Source organism: Micromys minutus, assembly GCF_963924665.1.
Source record: "Micromys minutus genome assembly, chromosome: 16".
NCBI classification, from domain to species: domain Eukaryota; kingdom Metazoa; phylum Chordata; class Mammalia; order Rodentia; family Muridae; genus Micromys; species Micromys minutus.
Window position 1 is genome coordinate 38,335,138 of NC_137985.1, and position 18,731 is coordinate 38,353,868.

The window sequence follows — 18,731 nt, forward strand, 5'->3', positions numbered from 1 at the left end:
CCCTGACTAGAGAGGCCTCTGAGAGGAAAGAAGAGTTGATCTGGTGGGACTCCTTAAGAGTTTCCCAAGGGTGGGGAGGGGGAATGGGACCTTCTCCATGTCCCTTTGCCTCTCAGGAGGACCCTCTTAGCTCTGTTATTGCAGTGGCTTTCTGAGGTTTCTGAGAGGGCTGTGCTCTAGCAATGTAAAAGCCTCTCAGCCCACTCCTGCCTAGTGTTTCCCAAGTCCTTGTTCTGCCCAGCTGGGGGCCCTGCTAGTGTTCAGAGATCGGGTAGGAGTGGGAGGTGTAGAAACCAAGCATCAGAGAGGCACCAATCCTGGATTTACTCTGTCTGTGACCTTGGCCCATACATACTCCATCCCTGGCCCACATATTTATCTCTTTGTGTTTGGGAAGTGTGAGGACACAGCAAGGGTCCTCTCAGCTAAAGAATTCGGGGTACAGCAAGAGATTTGGAGATGGGGGATGGGTAGGGCACTCAGGGGAATTGGTCACCTCCCTCTGCCACCAGAGTCTAAAGATATCTCTGGAGTTGGGTTCCCCTCCTTCCTTGTTTTCCGGGCAGGGGTTACTTTCTTTCCCTTTGGCTCACCTCCGCTCACCTCAGCCTAGTGCTCAGAGAAACATGACCCTGCTGTAAAAATAACAGGGCAGTGTGGATGCCTGGCCTTGATTGCACAGTGGAAGGCCCTCCCAAAGGTCAAACCTCTCTTGGACATGGCTTCGCCTCTGGGGCCCCAGGCTTCTTTGAACTCAGATGTGTTGTGTGTTCAGCCCGTGTGCCCAGCAGTCTGCTAAGCATGCTAACATGTGTTTATTTATTTATTTTTAACACCTAGTTCTATTTCTAATGTTGGAAAGACCTGGGGGAAAAGGCACACGGGTCTAAAGGTAGAGGTTAAAAATCAGGATAATCAACAGGGCATGGTGGAGAACACGTTTCATCCCAGCACTCGGGGAGAAGAGGCAGGTAGATCTCTGAAGTAGATCTCAAGTTCCAGGCCAGGCTGGCCTACAGGGCTACAGAGAGAAATCCTGTCTCAAAACAGCAGCAGCAGCAGTAGCAAATCAGGATCATTAAGTAAAGTTTATTGCCCATTCTCTGCCTTTGACTGCTTTTCCTTGATAGTCCAGAAGATCAAGTCCAAATGAGATTTTTTTCAGACTGCCCTCCCCCCATCCCCGTCATCTTGCCTCTGTGGCTGGTCCTGCAGCAACAGGGGCTTCTCTCAGGAACCACCCATGAATCTCAAGCTTATCCACCGTAGCTGCATTAGGCTAGTTCCTGGGTCTGTGGCACGTTCCTCATTTCACAGGAAGGACTAGAGTGGAGCCCAACTCAGCAACCCCAAGAGGAAACTAGGTTCTTGGGTCCCCAGAACCGTTTAGAACTCAGAGGAGGTGCAGTCCCTATTGTGGTCCCCTAATGGGCTAGCATGTGGTGCTCTAAAAGTAGGATCCTAGGGCTATCCTTCCGGTTGCCTAGGGCTTAGAATGATGCTATTTTGCATGACCTCAGGAGGTAAGTATCAATGGGGTCATGCCATCCAGCAGACATCAGAGACTTCTCCAGAAAGTTGTGTGCTTTGTTTAGAGTTCTCCAACAGCAAACACAGGGTACCAGAGCTGTTCAACTAAGCAAGGTTCTTCCCGCAGACAGTTAACATTCTGTATACAACCTCAAGGGTCTCTTATGGCAGCTCTGAAGCCTATGAGGGACTCCAGGTTGGAAGACGAGTGGCGGGTGTGGCGAGGTGGAGGGTGTATTTCAAAGGTTTAATTGGTTCCGGGATAGCGAGGAGGATTTGTCCTGAAGGGTAGCTTGGGTAGTTGACTAGTGGTCTTGAGGGGGGCGTCCCTAGTATTTAGGATTGCCTCTCCACCCCCCCCCCGCCACCCCGCGCTGGGGGGAAAAGCACACAGTCTTGAAGTGTCTGTCCCCCAACCCTTTAACATGCAAAGAGTCTGTGCATAAATGGGTTGGTGGGAGGCGTGTAGGAGCACTTCGCAAGGGAAACTCGGTTTGCCGCGGCCTAAAAGCCATCAGCAGAGCCAAGGAGCGGCGCGGCAGGAGGCGACGCAAGTGGGCTCAGGGCTGTACCGGTTGTCCGCAGCGGACAAGCCGGCACACGCCCACCGGCTGCGGCAGCACTCGCTGCGGATGTCCTACCGGCGGTCCCCGGAGAGGCAGCCGCTGCCCTTTACTCGTGTTCTCTGAGCTGAACAAAACAGCCTTCCAACAAACCTAAAAGCTCCACCTCTACTCCCCCGTGAACTCTTCTCCTAATTGGCAGCTCGGCGCTTGGGATGATGCGGGCGGCTGCGGGCTGGCCCTGCAGTGCCAAGCCGCAGCATCCCCGTCCGCCTGGAAAGGGAGAGGGCTGCCTAGGCTGGACCCTACAGTCCTGATCCGCGGCGCGACGGCCACTGTGAGAAACCGGCGGGGACGCCGCCCCTCCTGCGGCTGGAGCGCTTCCAGAGCAGAGGCGCATCGCAGTGCCGCTCTCCCCGGCGTCCTCCCTTCAGCTCCGGCTCCTCCTCCTCCCCTCCAGCCCGGGCTCCTGCAGCCGACTCCAAGAGGCAGGCGGGCGCGCCTCCCCCTCCTCGTCCTCCCCCTCGTCTCGCTCTGTAGCCGCTAACTTTCCGGAGCCCCGACCCGCGGCGCGGAGCTCCCTTGGCAGCTGCGGGGGGCCCACAGCCGACCTCGGGCAGAGTGCCCGGCTGTGCCCACTATCCCGTCCCAAGCCCCCGGAGCGCTCCGGAGAGAACAGAACCATGTCCCAGGCTGGGAACCGAGGCAATACTCAGGCGAGATGGCTGGTCACTGGGCTTTTGGGTAAGATAGCCCTAGCTTTGTCTTTTTCCCCTCGCCTCTTTCTTAACCCCACCCCATCCTGAAGGTGGCGAAGAGAGGTGCCTTAGACAAGGTGGCACCAAATGATTGGGATGTAGGTTTTCCTGCTAGACCCTTAGCTTTGAGACCATGCTTCCTGGGAACCCCGTGCTTTCCCCTCATCCCCAGCTACCCTGGCAATGAGTTTCTTGCTCCCTTTGATGCCTTTTGGAGCCAGGTGTTGGAGCTGCAGCAGGGGAATCCTCCTGAGACCTGAGTTAAGGCATCCTGGTGTGTGTGTGTGTGTGTGTGTGTGTGTGTGTGTGTGTGTGTGTACTGCCTTGAGTGTGGGGATTCTAGAGAGTTTGCAGGTGTAGTGGTGTCTGTTACTCTTGCCTAGAGCAATTGACTTGCTTCCCTGGGAGTGGGGATGCTCCAATGGGGGATGAGGGTCTCTCCCCTGACCCTTTGCTAGGTTCTTCTGCTTTCTTTCTTCTCTGGTGTCCCTGCCACTCTTTCAAATGCTGGAAGGGCTTAGAAGGACCCAGAGGACCATTCAAAAGCCACCTTTTCCAGAAGGCCCTTGTCCCTCTTCCTGTAAAGGGTTTCTCTGGGGAAGATCTGTTTGGCCTGCTACTGACTCTTCATTTGGGGGGGAGACTGGGAAGAGAGAGGAGTCAGGCCCAGAGGACACAGAGGGTATAGACTCTTATGGCTATCTATTAATATTCACATGATGGTTTTGAGTGTCAAACTCCGAGAGATTAGGCAATGGTATTTATTAGTCCAGACCAGAATGTAATCTTCTACACAGCCCGACTTCCAATGTAAGCTGACTCCATCTCTGGCACCTGTGCCTCTTCCTGTTTATATAAGTCAGGTTTGGTTTGGACAGCATAACCCACCCACCCACCCACATTGGATCAGGCACATGGTAAAGGTATTTGTGCTGGAAGCAGAGGACACAGGCCTCTTAAAGGAAGCCACTGCCACTCTTGCACCTGAAAATCATGTGCAGATCTGTCCTATGGATACCTGTCAGGTCTTGGGGACAGTGTTTTCTTGCTCCTGAGCTCTGCTTTACTCATCTCCTTGAGGCCAGATATAAGACACTGTCTTTGCCCCATACCATATAGATGTTGTACGGGTTTCATGATGACTCTTTAAAGCCCAAGGCTCTTTCTTCTTCATGGGATGGGGAGAGTATCATTCCACTAGTGTTCAGACGGATTGTTCCAGGGCTCTCCTGTGGCCACAGTGGGAGTGAGGGGACTCAGAAACACCAAAACTCCAGTCATTAAACCAGTCACTGCGTGTCATGGGTTGCCTTACCCCCCATTTTTGGTTGGCCAAGGGAGTGCTAGGCCTCGCACTACTAGAACATCCATAGAACCAAGCTTCTGTGGACAACCAAGAGGGCTCTAGGTACAGGGCTTCGGGTGGCGCGGGGTGAGCCGAGAGTAGGGCTGAGCTTTGGTATAGATAGGGCAGGAACTTTGAAAACCACATCGAGGAGCATTCCAAAAAAATGAGGAATGTATAGACCAGAGAGGGATGGTAATGTGCCCAACTGATGGTCAAGTGGGACAGAACCCAGACCATCTGGCAAGAGGGAAGGTCAGAGGGCTAGTGTCTAAGCTTGGGACATGACATGGATGGCTATGGGTGGGTGTAAGCAGTGGTCAGAGCTTTGCTTCACAGTTGGCGACATGGTGTCTCTGAAGTCCTTTCTCCATTCCAACTCAGTTTTGTAGACTGAGACCCCAGTGCTTTTTTTGTTTTGTTTTTGAAAACACAAACAATGTAGCCTTTTCTGAACTCGAGAAGTGGCTCAAAAGGACACAGTGCGAGGTTTCCGTGGGTCCCCGTCTTTTCCTGGGTGTGTAACTGATAGTGTATTGCTCTGCCCACCCCTTCCTTGCTCCCTGATTTGCTTAATTGCCATGATCTGTGTTTAATTATCACTTGTGAGGGTGCTGTGTTGCACAACCCTCTCTCCCCTGGAGTGTATTTATTAAGGGCTTGCTTAATGAGCACACAATTAAGAAGAGGGTGTTGAGTCCCACTCAGAGGAAGAAACCAGCAAGGCTAAACCGGGAGATCCTGGGGAAGAGGGAAGGAAGGGTAGGGGCCAGTGTGCATCTGGAAAAAATGATTAACTCTTGGATCTTCAGAAGGCAGGCTTGTGGGAACAGGCAAGGCTGGGTCTCTAAACCCTTATGACTGGCCACCTCCTAAGGAAATCACCTTGCCCTGTGGCTGCTCCTTGGGGCCAACACACTACCCAGTGGCCTTGAATAAGAGGAACAGACCCACTGTTTGGACTTGTTTATAAAGCTGGTTTCAGTGATCCAGTGCTGTCTCAGGGGCATGCTTCTAGCCTGGCAAAGCTCATGGGGGTGGGCAGGAAGCAGGCAGGCAGGTTGCCTAGGGTGAGGGAGCAGAATTCTTTCCTTTGCCATAGGACCCAGGAGCCTTGCCTGGCCCAGCCCTGTTTCCCCAGGCCCCCAAGGCCTCTCTCCCAGGAGGGGTCCCTCTCTCCATGCCCTCGGCCCACTTTCTTCCTCCCAGCTCTAACTCTGAGCCATTCTTCCTCCCTGGGGCCAGAGAGTCTCAGCTGAGCTTCTGCTCCACATGCCCCGCAAAGTCCTTGGAGCTAAACTTAGAGCAGACACCATTCTGTTCTCCTGCCCCCTACCCTGCCTGGATGTGGCTGATCTCTGTTTATGGGAAAGATGGTGGAATGCTTCCAGTCTGGGATTGACCTTGAAATGGATGGTCGTGGCCGTTGGATTCCTGCTGGTGTGAATATTTAATAGTATAGCCATGTGCAGAATGCTTTTTTGTATGTGTGTGCTCTGTGTGTGTGTGTGTGTGTGTGTGTGTGTGTGTGCATGTGTGTGGAGGCCAGAAGTTGACCCTGGTTGTCATTCCCCAGGTGAGACAGGTGGTGTCATTTGACTTGGAGCTTCCGCATGAGTAGATGAGCCTGGCCGGTCTCTGCCTTCTCAGTTCTGGGATGACAAAGCCACACTACCATGTCCATTTTTCACAAGGTTTCTGGGAACTGAACTCATGTTTGCTAGTAAACACTTCCCATATCCACAGCCTTTTCAAAGACTTTGGTACAACGTGTGAGTCAGTCTTTCTCCCTGGACAAGGTCCCAGCAGGGTGGCAGGAACTAGGAACTTCTGAAGAAGGCTGTTGAGAATAGGCAAATGACTTAGGAAAAGCCAGGCTGGGAGGATGGGGGTGGAACTCCACAGGACTCTGGACTGACACAGGAGACTTCATGATCCCACAGTGCTAGAGGAGCCCTAACTTCAGACAGACCCAACACCCATGCTGGCATTCTGAAGAGATAACTTTTGGGTAGAGCCAAGAAAGTCCTTTACTCAGGGAAATAGCCACATGGAAATAATCCAAGATGCGGTAGAGGATGAAGGGATAAATCAATGCGTGAGTAGCCGGGAGACAGTCTTGGCTGACACAGTAGTCTTTAAGAGAAACTAGTGGCGCCCTGGTTATATCCAATGCTGGTTTGGGGACAGCACTGTCCCCTCACCTCTCTGAAACAATATCTTCTCCCCAAGGATGCTCCCTTCATGTGTTTTATACAACCCTATGTTTTGGCTCCCCTCCCCCCAAGCTTGGGAGGTAGGAAAGTTTACAGCTATCCTGCACTAGTCTGGGGACGCACTTGCAGGATGTGGCTCCTCTGATTTTGTCAAGGACAGCAGGCAGACTGGGACCTGCTGACCAGGCTTTGGCCAACCTGCTGAAGTAGCCCTGAAAGGGCCTGTTAGCAGATCGTGACCCATGCTCCTCCCTCCTAAGCTCAGCCTCACAGGAGCTTGTGCACCAACCTCCCAGACAGCTGGAAGGGCTTCTCCATGCTTGGCTGGGTGGGTTGTGTGCTGCAGAAGCATCCAGACTCGCCTCCTGTCTCCCAGGTTTCCACTTGGGCAGGGATGACTCTGGAAACCATTGCTGCCAGTTTTCTTTATCCCCTCCAGGCCACTGAGGACACTCCAGAGCGTCAATCAGAGTCCTCCTCGTATTAGATAGAGCTAAGCCACCCGCATCAAGCAGAAATGCGCACTGTGTGGTGAGCCAGAACTTAAAGTAATAGCATTCCTCCTTCTGAACCTTTCGTCTGCTCTTCTCGCTTCTATCTATTTAAAGCAATCAAAGGCATTTTCTCAACAGAGACACAGGCTTGTAATCCCAGCACCCCAGGAGGTGGAGTTGGAGGGTGAGAAGTTCAAGGTCATCCTTGCTTGCATGGAAAGTTCTAGTCTGGCCCCTATGAAAAGCAAACAAATTGTCATCTCCCCTGTGATGTGCGTCTGTGCTCTGGAATCCCTAATTTGAGCTGGAGTTGGGAAGAAGGAACTTGGCCCCTGGAGAAGAGTCCCCCTTCTTCGTCTTCATCAGGACCCTAGTCCAGACACTAAGCTCAGAAATGACCAGGGGGCTTGCTCCCTCCTCCCTTCCTTTTGTTTTTGAGACAGAGTCTCATACTGCAGCAGAAGCCAGTCTCAGTGCTGCAGCTGTCCTGACTCTGCTGAGTTCTGGATTCCAGGTGTGAGCCACCACATCCAGTTTAGAAAGCCCTTTTTCCCCTTTGTAACCGTAGCGATGTGCTTGTTTCCGTGTGTGAATGTGGGCATGCAACAGTGTGAACCTGGAGGTCAGAGTACACCGCTGGTCCTTGCCTTCCACCTCGTTTGTTGTTTTTCTAGTGCACCTACCAGGCTCGCCGGCTCACAAGTTTCCAGGACCCCTCCTGTCTCTGACACCCATCTCCCTGTGCTAGCATTAGAAGTTTCTGATGCTTTATGCTACATACCGGCTTTTACATGGGTGCTGGGAATTTGAACTCAGATCCTTGCGCTGGCACAGCCATCAGTGTGAATCACTGAGCCAACTCTGCAGCCCGGAAGCTGCCTTTCTTCTGGGCATTCCTGTTTCCTGCTCTGCATCCTGGGCCTGGGCTTAGGGGGTTGTTGGGAGCCATGAAAAGCAAAGCTTCAGCTTCTCATCCTCTACTGTTGGCTCTAGGCTGGACAGTGGACACTTATGACTGTTCGTGTTCCTAGACCTAGGGGGGGATGGGTGGGCGAAGGACAGCAGAGATAACAGAAGAACCAGGAACTCCAGGGAGCACTGACCCTCATCAGAATGGTTTTTGGGGAAAGCAGATCTATTTCTGAGTGCTGCCTACTTACTTCTTGGGTATGTGGTCTTTCCATCTTTATTTCTTTGAGGCATTTATTGGGGGATAAAAGGAATAACAACTTTATGGGTTACGGATAAAATGGGTGTAGTCTATAAAATATTCCCATGTTGTCTTAGAGTAAGTACTCAGCTCCAAAGAGGCCATTTGCTGTGTGGCTGTAGGAAAATCATTCTACCTCTCTGAGCCTCAGCTATATCTATAAAAGGATAAAAAATCACACCTGCCATTTAGTACCCTATTAGCAGTGTGTGTGGGGTGTGTGTGGGGTGGTTGTGTGGGAAGCCCTCTAGCAAGTCATTCTTAAACTGTGGTCTGTACCCACACTGTTTCCTGGGAGCTACAGAGAGAGGCCAGTTCTGAAGACTCACATAGTTCCAGGGCCGACCCACACTTGTCGATGTCTGGCCCCAGCTGGTTCTGATGTCCCTCAGGAAAACCACTGCAATAGTTCCATGCACACACACAGAGAGAGAGAGAGAGAGAGAGAGAGAGGGAGGGAGGGAGGGAGGGAGGGAGGAGAGAGAGAGAGAGAGAGAGAGAGAGAGAGAGAGAGAGAGAGAGAGAGAGAGAGGGAGAGGGTTGCAAATTAAGGTAATCTAGAAAAAGCTGGAGTCACAGTGTGGTCTATGATCTTAGATGTTCTGGGGAGCAGGAGGCTGAAAGGCTCCAGGCACACAGCAAATGCTTCTCTGCTTATTGTCATCACGGACAACAGGAATCAGGGCTGGGTTACTGGCCCCACAGGGCACAATTTCTGACCCACCATGAGTGTAGCAACTAGAAGGAAAGGAGACACAAGGAAGGTGAAGGGATCTTTGAGAGCTGGGCCACCAGCTCTTAAAGCACTACTCTTTAAGTTGCCTTGTCTGTCACTTAGTAGCATGGTCATTACCTCTTGTGGGCAAAACAAAAGGGAGTTGATTTATGGTGCAGCACGAGGGAATTAAGTTAGACAACAAAGGACTTTCCTGAGAATTAAGATGTGAGTGAGTGCTCATTTCCCCTACTGGTAAAGAAAGGTATGAGTTCAGTGTGGATCTCCTTCAGTGTGGAACGACCTTGAGGCAATGCAGTTTCCCTAAGGAATGCGCAGGAAAGAGGAGGGTTAGATGCTTTAAGAGCCCTTAGGAGGAGGACTTATTGAAGGCCACGCCTCCAGAGGCAGAGGGATGCCCTGTAGAGGGGCGGGCCAGAGGGATGTCCTGAGGAGGGGATGAGGCGACCGTGGGGGTGTCACTGTGATTTCTGGGGTGAGGGGTTGCGGAGTGTGGATGCAGGTGATGAGGAGGCTGTGCTTCACCGAATCCGGAGCGTACAGGGCACGCCTAGGTCCCGCATCCTACAGCGTGCCCTCATTCCATACAAATGGCTTCTGCAGAGAGCTGCGCTCTGCTTGCTCTTTCCTGAGTCCTCGCCGCTAGCAGTCTGTGTCCCCCGCGGTTGCGGCCACGGTTCCATTCCGGAGGGCGGGGTAGTCATCCTTCTCTCCTCGGGATTCCCTTGTGTAGTCGGAGACTCTGAACTCACTAGTCAGATAAGTCCAGCCCTAAGGTGTACCTGCCCCTAGCTCTGTAGTGGGGACTGCAGCGATCGCGTCTTTCCACCAGACGGAAGCTCTGGCTTCCACTTGATATTCTCAAACATCACCTGGGGTGCGCCCCGACCTAGGGAAGTCCCCTGGGTGCTGGTGGAAAGGGGAGTTCTGGCACCTCCCTGTCCCCAACCGGTGTCGTCCCCCATCCAGGTGTAGGGGTGGAGTTGCAAGTTTCAGGAAACAAAACAAAACCAACCGCAAACCACTAAGCCCTTTCTTTTCTTTGGTTAGGGTGTCCCCTCGTGGTCATTTTGAATACCACATGGGTCTAAGGCTCAGAATTTTATTGAGGCCAAGTGGATCTTGAAATGCATGGTTCCGGCCGTGTAAATACTGTATAGAGAACCACCGTCCGTCCTGAGGGTGTCAAAGGGCCCTTCATCTGACAAAGCTCCCCTTCCTTGGCTAAGGTTTCTCTCCCAGAGCTTCCCGAAAGATTTTAAGGGAGGCTTTGTCCCTTGTACAGGTCTCTTCCTGTTCCCCATGTACCTGTCGCTGGAGGTGTCTGTGGGAAAGGCCACAACCATCTATGCTATCAACGGCTCGTCCACCCTGCTGCCCTGCACCTTCTCCAGCTGCTATGGCTTTGAAAACCTCTACTTCAGGTGGTCCTACAACAACAGCGAAACGTCCAGGATTGTAAGTGGGGCGCTCATACCCTCTCCACTGGCTGTCCTTTGCCCATGAGTGCATTCAAGCCCAGGCTTTGGTCTCTTCTGAGCACCAAAGATGATCCCAAGAACCACCTTCTGTTCCTCTCTCCAGTCCAGGCAGGGGGATGGTTCTGATGGTGATGACAGAATTTGGGGTCTGTTGGAAATTTTGGGCAGTCTTTATTGTCTTTTCTTGAGGGAAACCTGCAACTTGGGATGTTTTCTCCCAAATCAATAGCTTAATAGCCAGGAGAAAGAAGCCATGTGCGTGTGTATTCACAGAGGCACTGTGCAAAAAACAAAACAAAACAAAACAAAACAAACAAACAAAAAAAAACCCAGCAGCTGGTGGGGTGTGTTCCAGGGATCCCAGAAGGAAAGAACACAGGTTTAGTTTGAAACATGCAGAATTCAGGTCAGGCAGAGCTATAGCCACTGTCAGACAGAGCAGAGCAGAGGCAGATGAAGGGTCTTTCTGGGTACATGGGTGGTGCCCACGGAAGGGGGCTGTGAAACTTGGCTGCTCTGATCTTTCCCTGCCCCAGCTCATCGACGGGATCGTGAAGAACGATAAGTCTGACCCTAAGGTGAAGGTGAAGACTGACGACCGCATCACCCTGGAGGGCTCCACGAAGGAAAAGATGAATAACATCTCCATCCTTTTGAGTGACCTGGAGTTCAGTGACACCGGCAGATACACCTGCTTCGTGAGGAACCCCAAGGAGAAGGACTTGAACAATTCGGCAACCATCTTCCTCCAAGTGGTTGATAAACGTATGTAGTGGGTGCAGGGGTGAGGCTGGTAGGGTAGGAAGAACTTGGGGGGCCCGACAGTGTGCCACCGAAGTGGTAAAATGAGCCATGCATCTGGAAGCTAGGAAAAGTTAGCCATGGAGCAGCTTGGGGAACAACATTGAGCATCTTTGAGCCTCGATTTCCTAGTCCATAAAATGGGCCTTCAGTCAGGGTGGCTATGAAGGGCAGAGGAGCTAGCTGGGGGTGTTCGGCAGCATTAGACTCTCTATGTGGATGGATTCTTGCTGTTTTTGTGTACTGGCTTAGCAAGTGGTGCGTGACTGTCAGGCGTTGTAGTAAAGGATGCTGTAACTGGTTCCCTGTTTTGTTCTGTTTTTAAGGAGTGTGTAGTTCAGAGTAAGTACAGGCAGAGGGAGAGCCCCAATGAATAGCAGATGCCTTCTAAAGAGATAGAATTGGATACAGGTGGGTCAGCTAAGCAGTGAAGGTACTGAAGGAACCAGACAGGCACATGCAGGAGGTCAGGAAAGCAGAGGGGTAAATAGGTGAGGAGCTTGGGCACCTTGCAACCGAGGACACTGGAATTTGATGCCTTCTGCTTGCGCCCACTCTGTGACCATATCAAGGAGTTTCAGGAGATGGAGCAGCAGGGGTTGAATTTGGGTTATTTCCAGGCCGTCTTTATTAGAGCCTGAGTCTGGTATTAGAACCGGAAATGGAGTCACCTCTGTTATCTGCTTAGATTCCTGCTCTCTGTGCCTGCCCTTCGTGGGAGGAGAAGGGAAAGGGACCAATGATGGCAGATTGTTTCTGGGGTCAGGCTCTGAGTTAGCTCGGTGACAACACTCCCCCCCTTCCCCGCCATTTATGGAGTTTCAGCTATCCCTTTACATGGTGGCCCAGGGTGCTGAGGATCCAGTGTGACCAGGATGGGAGCTCTGCTAACCGAGGGGTCAGCACAATTAAACAAAGAGTGGTGATGGATGTAAGAGTTAAAGCAACAGGGGGAGCCAGGAGGGTTCGTAGAATGTCCGGGGACGACCTTGCTGGGAAGGGTGACAGAACATGTGGTCTGGAGGCAGTGGAAGAGAAAGCAGGAAGTTAGCTGAGGTGTAAGCTTGCCGCTCAGAGCTGGGAGCTATGGGTCTCACTCTGATTCATTCCCCAGCTCGTGTGTGGGTCTATGGGAAGAGGTATTGGGAAGGGTGAATGGACAGACGCCAGAGCCTCTTTGGTCTTGGTTGACCCGAGAGGGTCATGGTCGGGAGGCAGGGGCCACCAGTTTTGCACCTTGTGTGGCAGCTTCTCATGGTTCTTCCCTCCCTGTCCTGCCCCCCACCCAGTGGAAGAAGTGGATAACACGGTGACGCTCATCATCCTGGCTGTGGTAGGCGGGGTCATTGGACTTCTTGTCTGTATCCTGTTGCTGAAGAAACTCATCACCTTCATCTTGAAGAAGACCAGAGAGAAAAAGTGAGTTAACTCGCCCTCACTCCCGTGTTCCCTGGTGGTCCTCACTCCACATCCATTAACCCCTGCCGGTCTGCAGTGCTCTCTCTGCCTCTTCGTTCTCCTTCTGAGGCCACTGCTGACCTTTGCTACAGTCCTTGCACCATCTCCCAGCTCTCTCCCAACCTTTCTCCACCTGATCTTCTTCATCTGGTTGTCTTCCCTCCTCCCCTCCCATTAACCTCTCTTTTCCTATTTGTACCAGCTGCCCTAAAACCTACTATCAGATTTGGGAAGCTAATTATTTTCATTTGTATCATAGAAAAATGTAATTACATGTATAGAAACCCTAGACTCCTTTTGGAAGAGGAGAAATTCTGAGAATTCAGTGGGGAGAGGTAGAAACAATGTCTGACAGCCAAGCACGTCAGTTCCTGTCTGCAATCCCAGTGGTTGAGAGTCATGCTTAGAAGGGTCCCTTTGAGTTCCAGGATAGCCTCATCTACACTGTGAGGACGTGTTTCAAAAAAAGCCAAATATAAACAAAACTAAGCTAAAACCCGAAAGGGTGACATAACCTCCTAAGAACTCCTAAGATAAATTTAGTTTTTAACAATAGGCATCTAAGGTCAGGGATATAGCTAAGTGATACAGTGCTTGCTTAGCATGTGCGAGGTCTTGGATTCAGTCTCTTTCCTCACTTAGGAGGAGGAGAAAGATGGACAGGTAGAAAAAGTATGAGCCCGGGGACAGTGTCAGGATGTCTTTAAAGCAGCAGGTGGGGAGTCTTGGAAGGCAAGAGCAAGAAAAAGGTATCAGAAGGGAAAAGGCATTAGAAAGCTGTGTTCTGGGCAAGACAGGTGATGAGGCCGGTGGTCTCTGAGACAGAACAGAGCAGAGAAGGTCAGAGAAGGGGTATAGGACTGGGCACAGGGAACCAAACACCTACTCCTTCATCTGTTGTTCCTCTTTCACTCCCCACCCCCTCCAGGAAGGAGTGTCTCGTGAGTTCCTCTGGGAATGACAACACAGAGAACGGGCTGCCTGGCTCCAAGGCAGAAGAGAAGCCACCCACAAAAGTGTGAGGCCCTGCTCTGGGCCAAGCAGAGCAGGGAACCTCACTTTCTGATGGAGATATTGATGCCGAGTCCTGTCTGAGATGTGTGCTGCTTGGCCCAAACTGTTCTTTCTGAGCAGGAAGGACCTGGCCCTGCCCAGCTGCCATCCCAGCCAGGGCTTCCCAGGGACAAGGGTTGACTGGGGGAGGAAGCCTACAGGGGGTTGAAGACAGGGAAGGGAGGGGCTGGAGTGATGTGGAAGTCCTGGATTCTGGGCACACGGGGTCTCCTTTAGACTTTCACTCACTTTTGGGGGCTGCTCCCAAAGCTGGGGTTTGGAGATGGGTAGAGGCTGCTTCAAAAGCTGGGAATGCACTGGAACTCTGGGATGGAGTCTTCTGGGGGGAGGTGGGGCCAGTTGTGAGAGGCGAGCTGGGCTTTGAAGAATATCAGGCTTCTGGAAGTTCCTTTAGAGGGAACTTCTCTTCCCCCTACCCTAGAATACCTGCCCACACTGTCCTGGCTCCCTGACCAGCCTCCTGCTCTGAATTTGTAGACCCTCCAGCTAGGCCTGGCTGCCCTGGTCTTCAAGTGCCCCAGCCTGTCTTTGCTCTCTGGGCTGCAGCTGCTGAGGAGGCTGGTCAGGGAGGAGCAGCCTCCATTTCTCCTGGAGCTCTGGGGTGCTATTTGCATCTTTTCTGGCTTTGCTCTTTGAGTTTCGGAGGTGGGAGAGCAGTGTCCTCGACCTCCTAACCTTTGGAATGTCTACCCCAGTCCTATAAGACTGATAGCCCTTATCCTTGGCATGGCAGGACCATGCCACCCTGACACTTCACACTTCTTCCCTTCTCTTGAAACAGCTGGCATTGCCACCTTACCCGAGGGATGATTTCCTGGGGCTTCCCATCCCATCCTTTTGCTCCTTCTGTGTCCTTCTAGCATGCCTGGCCTTTCCCTGCTCCCAGGTCTGCCCACTCCAGCTCTGGGTCTGCCTTTGCCTCAGGGACCCTTGTTTTCAGATGAGATGCCCCCCTGGCCTTTTCGGCTTCTTTTTGCCCAGCCGGGCCAACTCCTCACCTAGTCTGAGGCTGAGGAGGAGCTGGGAGGGGGTACTCACACCTTCTCTGAACTTCTTGCAGAGCCGGGTTTGCACACCCCTTGAGTGTGGGGCTAGATTGTGCCTTAGTTCCCTGAGTCCTGGTTCTGAGCCCCCTTTTTTTGGCTCACACTCCCTGACTTAATTGCACGATTTGGCATGACAATGGTGGGGCTCCCCAGCTCCCTACCCTAAGGTCATAGAGGAGACCATGAGGTTGGTATTGTGTAAACAATGGCTTTGTGACTGGCGGCAGTCTTGGTGACAGCTGAGGGGCACCCTCTTTTTCATCCCTGACGTAGAGATAGGATGGCATTTGATGTGGGACCTTCTGATGGATTTGATCCTGTGGGTTCCTGTGGCGTATGGTAGGTGTGATGATAACGGTGCCCACACTTCTTCATCCGCCAGAAGATGGAGACTAGTCCTCTTTTCAGGGGATGTGAGGACTACTACAGGCTCTGCCCAGGAATAGCTGAAGGCTCCCCAAAGTGGAAGCTGAGGGAGACTCAAAAAAAAAAAAAGGGATCTGTAGGTGCCTGTGGCTATGGTTACTGTCTCTTGCCCAAGCCAAGGGGCTCTTGGGGTTGCCTCCTCTCCTCCCATTCTTCCTTACCCAAAACCCATTGTGAGCTGGGTAAAAATTACCCAGCTCCTGCTTTATTTATTTATTTATTTATTTGAGCAGCATCTCATGAAGCCCAGGTGGGCCTCCAACTCCCTATGTAGCCAAGACTGGCCTTGAATCCCCAATTTCCTGTCTCCATTGCCATCGTGCTGGGACAGGTGTGAGCCCACACCCTGCTTAGAGTAAGCTGGTTCTGAGAACAAACATGGCACCAGAGCCTCCAGCCATTCAGGAAACTTCCAGCTGCCTTCACGTAAAACTGCTTTCTTCCCCAACACTGGAAGAGGCAAAGTATGGTGGGGTCTTCTTGCTTTCCTGGGAGGAAGCCAAGGCACACAGCAGGTGAGAGGGAGGGACTCCCCCTTCCCATCTTCCTGTTCACGGTCAGCTTCTCCCATCTACCCAAAGGGTGAAATAATTCCTACCTCACAGGACTGCAGTGAGGCTTGGTGAGGTTGCTTTGGATTTTTGTTTTTTCGGAAAGGCATTGGGAAGCAAGGCTAATAACTGGAGAGAATGTCCCATGTCTATCCAGTCCTCCTCTCTGGTGAGCATCCCTGTAACATGCATATGCCTCACACTTCTTCCTTTTGCAACCGTAGGCATCATGACTCAGATCCTCAAAGCATCTTTGTCTGTGGTACTGGTTTTTTTGATGGAGGTGCCTGGGGCTGTGGGAATACTTCTTTAATATTGTTGTTGCCCCAAATGCCTGTGATAACACTAGCATTTAATAGATAGGGATTAAGAGCACAAATCTCAGTCCTCTTAACAAAGAATGTCTGCTCCTAGTGCTGGCGGCACGCCGTGCAGATGTTACCACGGATTGCATTAGAATGTATATTTGCAAAGCCATTTTTCTGTAGCCAGACCCTCTTGCAGGCAAGTCTTCAATATCGATCTCAGGGTTGCCGAGGGTGTTCTCTGTGACGGTGAGCTACAGCACCTCTTACACCATTGACTTCGGGAAACCTGGACCCCATGCAGTTGTGTGACATTGATGTCAGTGAGACCAAAGACAAAGCACAAGTCCCTTATCCTTGACCTCCAAATAAACTTCTGCATTCGAGGGCCCAGATCCCTCAGTGTAGAAACTGAGCAGAAGGCAACTGAAATCAACCTGCAGTGCCAGAGGGCCCAAGAGAATGACAGACAGGGGGTAGAGCTTTACATATCTGACTGACCAGCTTCTGTGGAGCCAGGGAGGCAAGAGCATCCTTCAGCTGGTGGGAGGTGAGGGAGCACTTGTGTGGCATGCTTGTGGCGTGTGGAACGTGGAAAGGCGTGCCTAGTCAGTCTGCAGGTGCAGAGGCGTGACTGAAAAGGGTGGGCTGTGCATGCAAGGGGTGATGTGGGATGCAGGGAGAGGAGTGGGGGGTGGGGCTCTGCATCTTCTGTAGCCTGAACTGGAGACTGAAGAAGGGTAAGAGACAGAAACGAACGGCTATGCTCCTGGATTCAACTGGGCGACTCCATGTCAGGGTGACAGACAGCTGCCGCTGGAGGGCTGGGGCAAGGATGCCCAAAAGAGGAATTTGTAGGGAAACCCTCTAGCTTGCTGCATTTTATTTTGTCCCAGGTTGGAGTCCCTGCTGTCCCATCTCCCACTGGATGTGCAGTGCTTTTGACTATCTTATGCATGGTTTGCTCCTCTGGCTTGGATAACAGTACTCATAGTCAGTCTCCCTATCTAACTTTATAGGTCCAACGATACAGTGATGGGCTGTGGGAGCCTCAGGTCCACAGCGCCTTCACGAGGCACTGGCGTGCACACGCCCAGCACTTGTGTTTAAGCACAGATTGAATGCGATTAGTTTGTCTTGCCTCTACAACACATTTTGCATTGTAGAATTGGACTTAGCTTCGCTTTGGATGAAATAAACGTTATTTTTTAATAATTTGGGATGCAGGCTTTTTATTTTGGGTTGCCTGGGAGTTGAACTCCAGCTTCATCCCCCATTCCCCTCAGCTGACAAGTTTACCACTTGTGTTGAAAATGCTTCCTGCTCAGGCGAGATAGTGCATCTCAAATGCTGTGGGGTTTCTAACTTATGCCAAGACATTCGTGTTGTTTTAATTCTGGCCCTTTGGAAAGGTAGCCTTTTTGCTATGTGTGCTGATGGTGCCAGAAACTCTGGAACCACTGGGAAGCACCCGTATGAAGGATACAAATATTAAACTTGGGGGTGGAGAACCTGAAGAAGGGATGTTGCTAACACCTTGATCTTGGAAGCATAGGGACCCAAGTTAGAGCCCCAGAACACTCATCAACAAAAAAGGTGTGGTGGAATACTCTAATAATCTCTGCACTGAGGAGTAAGAGACAGGAAGATTCCCAGGGCTCACTGGCCAGCCAGTCTAGTGTCCCTGACAAGTATCGAGAGACCCTGTCTAGAAAGAAAAAACACAAATCAACCAACCAACCAACCAGAAGCTGGTGGATGGCACCTGAGGAGCAATGCTTGATTATTTCCTCTGGTTTCCACATGTGTACTTAAACACACACACGCATACAAACACACACACACACACACACACACACACATCTGCGCACACATGCATGCACATACAGAGAAGACTAACCATCATGAGTGTGCTTGCCTTGCATGTGCAAGGGCAGATTCAATCTTCACCCCACCCAAAAGTTAAACCGTCATAATCATTGCTATGGTTTAAATACAGAATATTTAATTAAATTTATATGCCAAGTGCAATGTTCAGAGCTGGGCTCTTGTGAAGTATCTGGATCATGAGGGTCTTGATTCCCTCAGTGTATCAATTCCTTAGTGGGTTCATGGTTTGATGGGATTATTGGGAAGAAACGAGAAGGTGGGTCCTAGGGGAGGCAGATCACTGGGGATGTGTCTTTGAAGGGCACACCTTGTCTGTGGCTCTTCCCTCCCTTCCTGGTGGCTATAAGGTGAGCAGCTTGACCACTATGCCATCCTGCCACGATGTCTCTACCTTTCCATGGGGCTGAGAGGAAGAGAGCAGCCAGTCATGGGTTGAAGACCCCAACGCTCTGATCCAAAGTGTCCTTTCATTATGTAAGCAACCCTCAGTGAGATGTCCCTGATGAGCCATTGGAGCTCTTTGTGCCTTAGATCCCTTGGCTGCAAAGAGGGAGGAGTAATGTCTATTTTGTGAGGACCCTGTGAGGTCATGTACAAGGCCATGTGTATGAAGCCTTTCAAAAGTTAAAAAGTGTTGCCATACAAATAAGGAATTTCAAAGCCAGGTGACAGCTCTGTGACTGTCCCTGAAGAGCCTGAAGGTAAGGTCCTATGGAGGCCAAGTCAGCCAGAAGAGAGGCAGGCAACAGCGAGGCAGTGGCTAAACTTGCACACACTGGGGGAGAGGCTGTCAGCTTCCTAAGGCAAGCTAGGGAAAGAAAGGTCCATGTGAAGAAGTAACATGTTG

The 18,731-nt window shown here is 51.5% G+C and overlaps 1 protein-coding gene across 1 annotated transcript; it reads left to right on the top strand.

Annotated features, from left to right (window-relative positions):
• The first annotated feature begins 2,307 nt into the window (after positions 1-2,307).
• Positions 2,308-17,213, top strand: SCN4B (sodium voltage-gated channel beta subunit 4). The gene is made up of 5 exons (XM_080930056.1): positions 2,308-2,837; positions 10,138-10,310; positions 10,870-11,098; positions 12,424-12,553; positions 13,521-17,213. Exons 1-5 carry the CDS (start codon positions 2,777-2,779, stop codon positions 13,612-13,614), a joined length of 687 nt encoding a protein of 228 aa, XP_080786182.1. The 5' UTR covers positions 2,308-2,776; the 3' UTR covers positions 13,615-17,213.
• Positions 17,214-18,731: the final 1,518 nt, after the last annotated feature.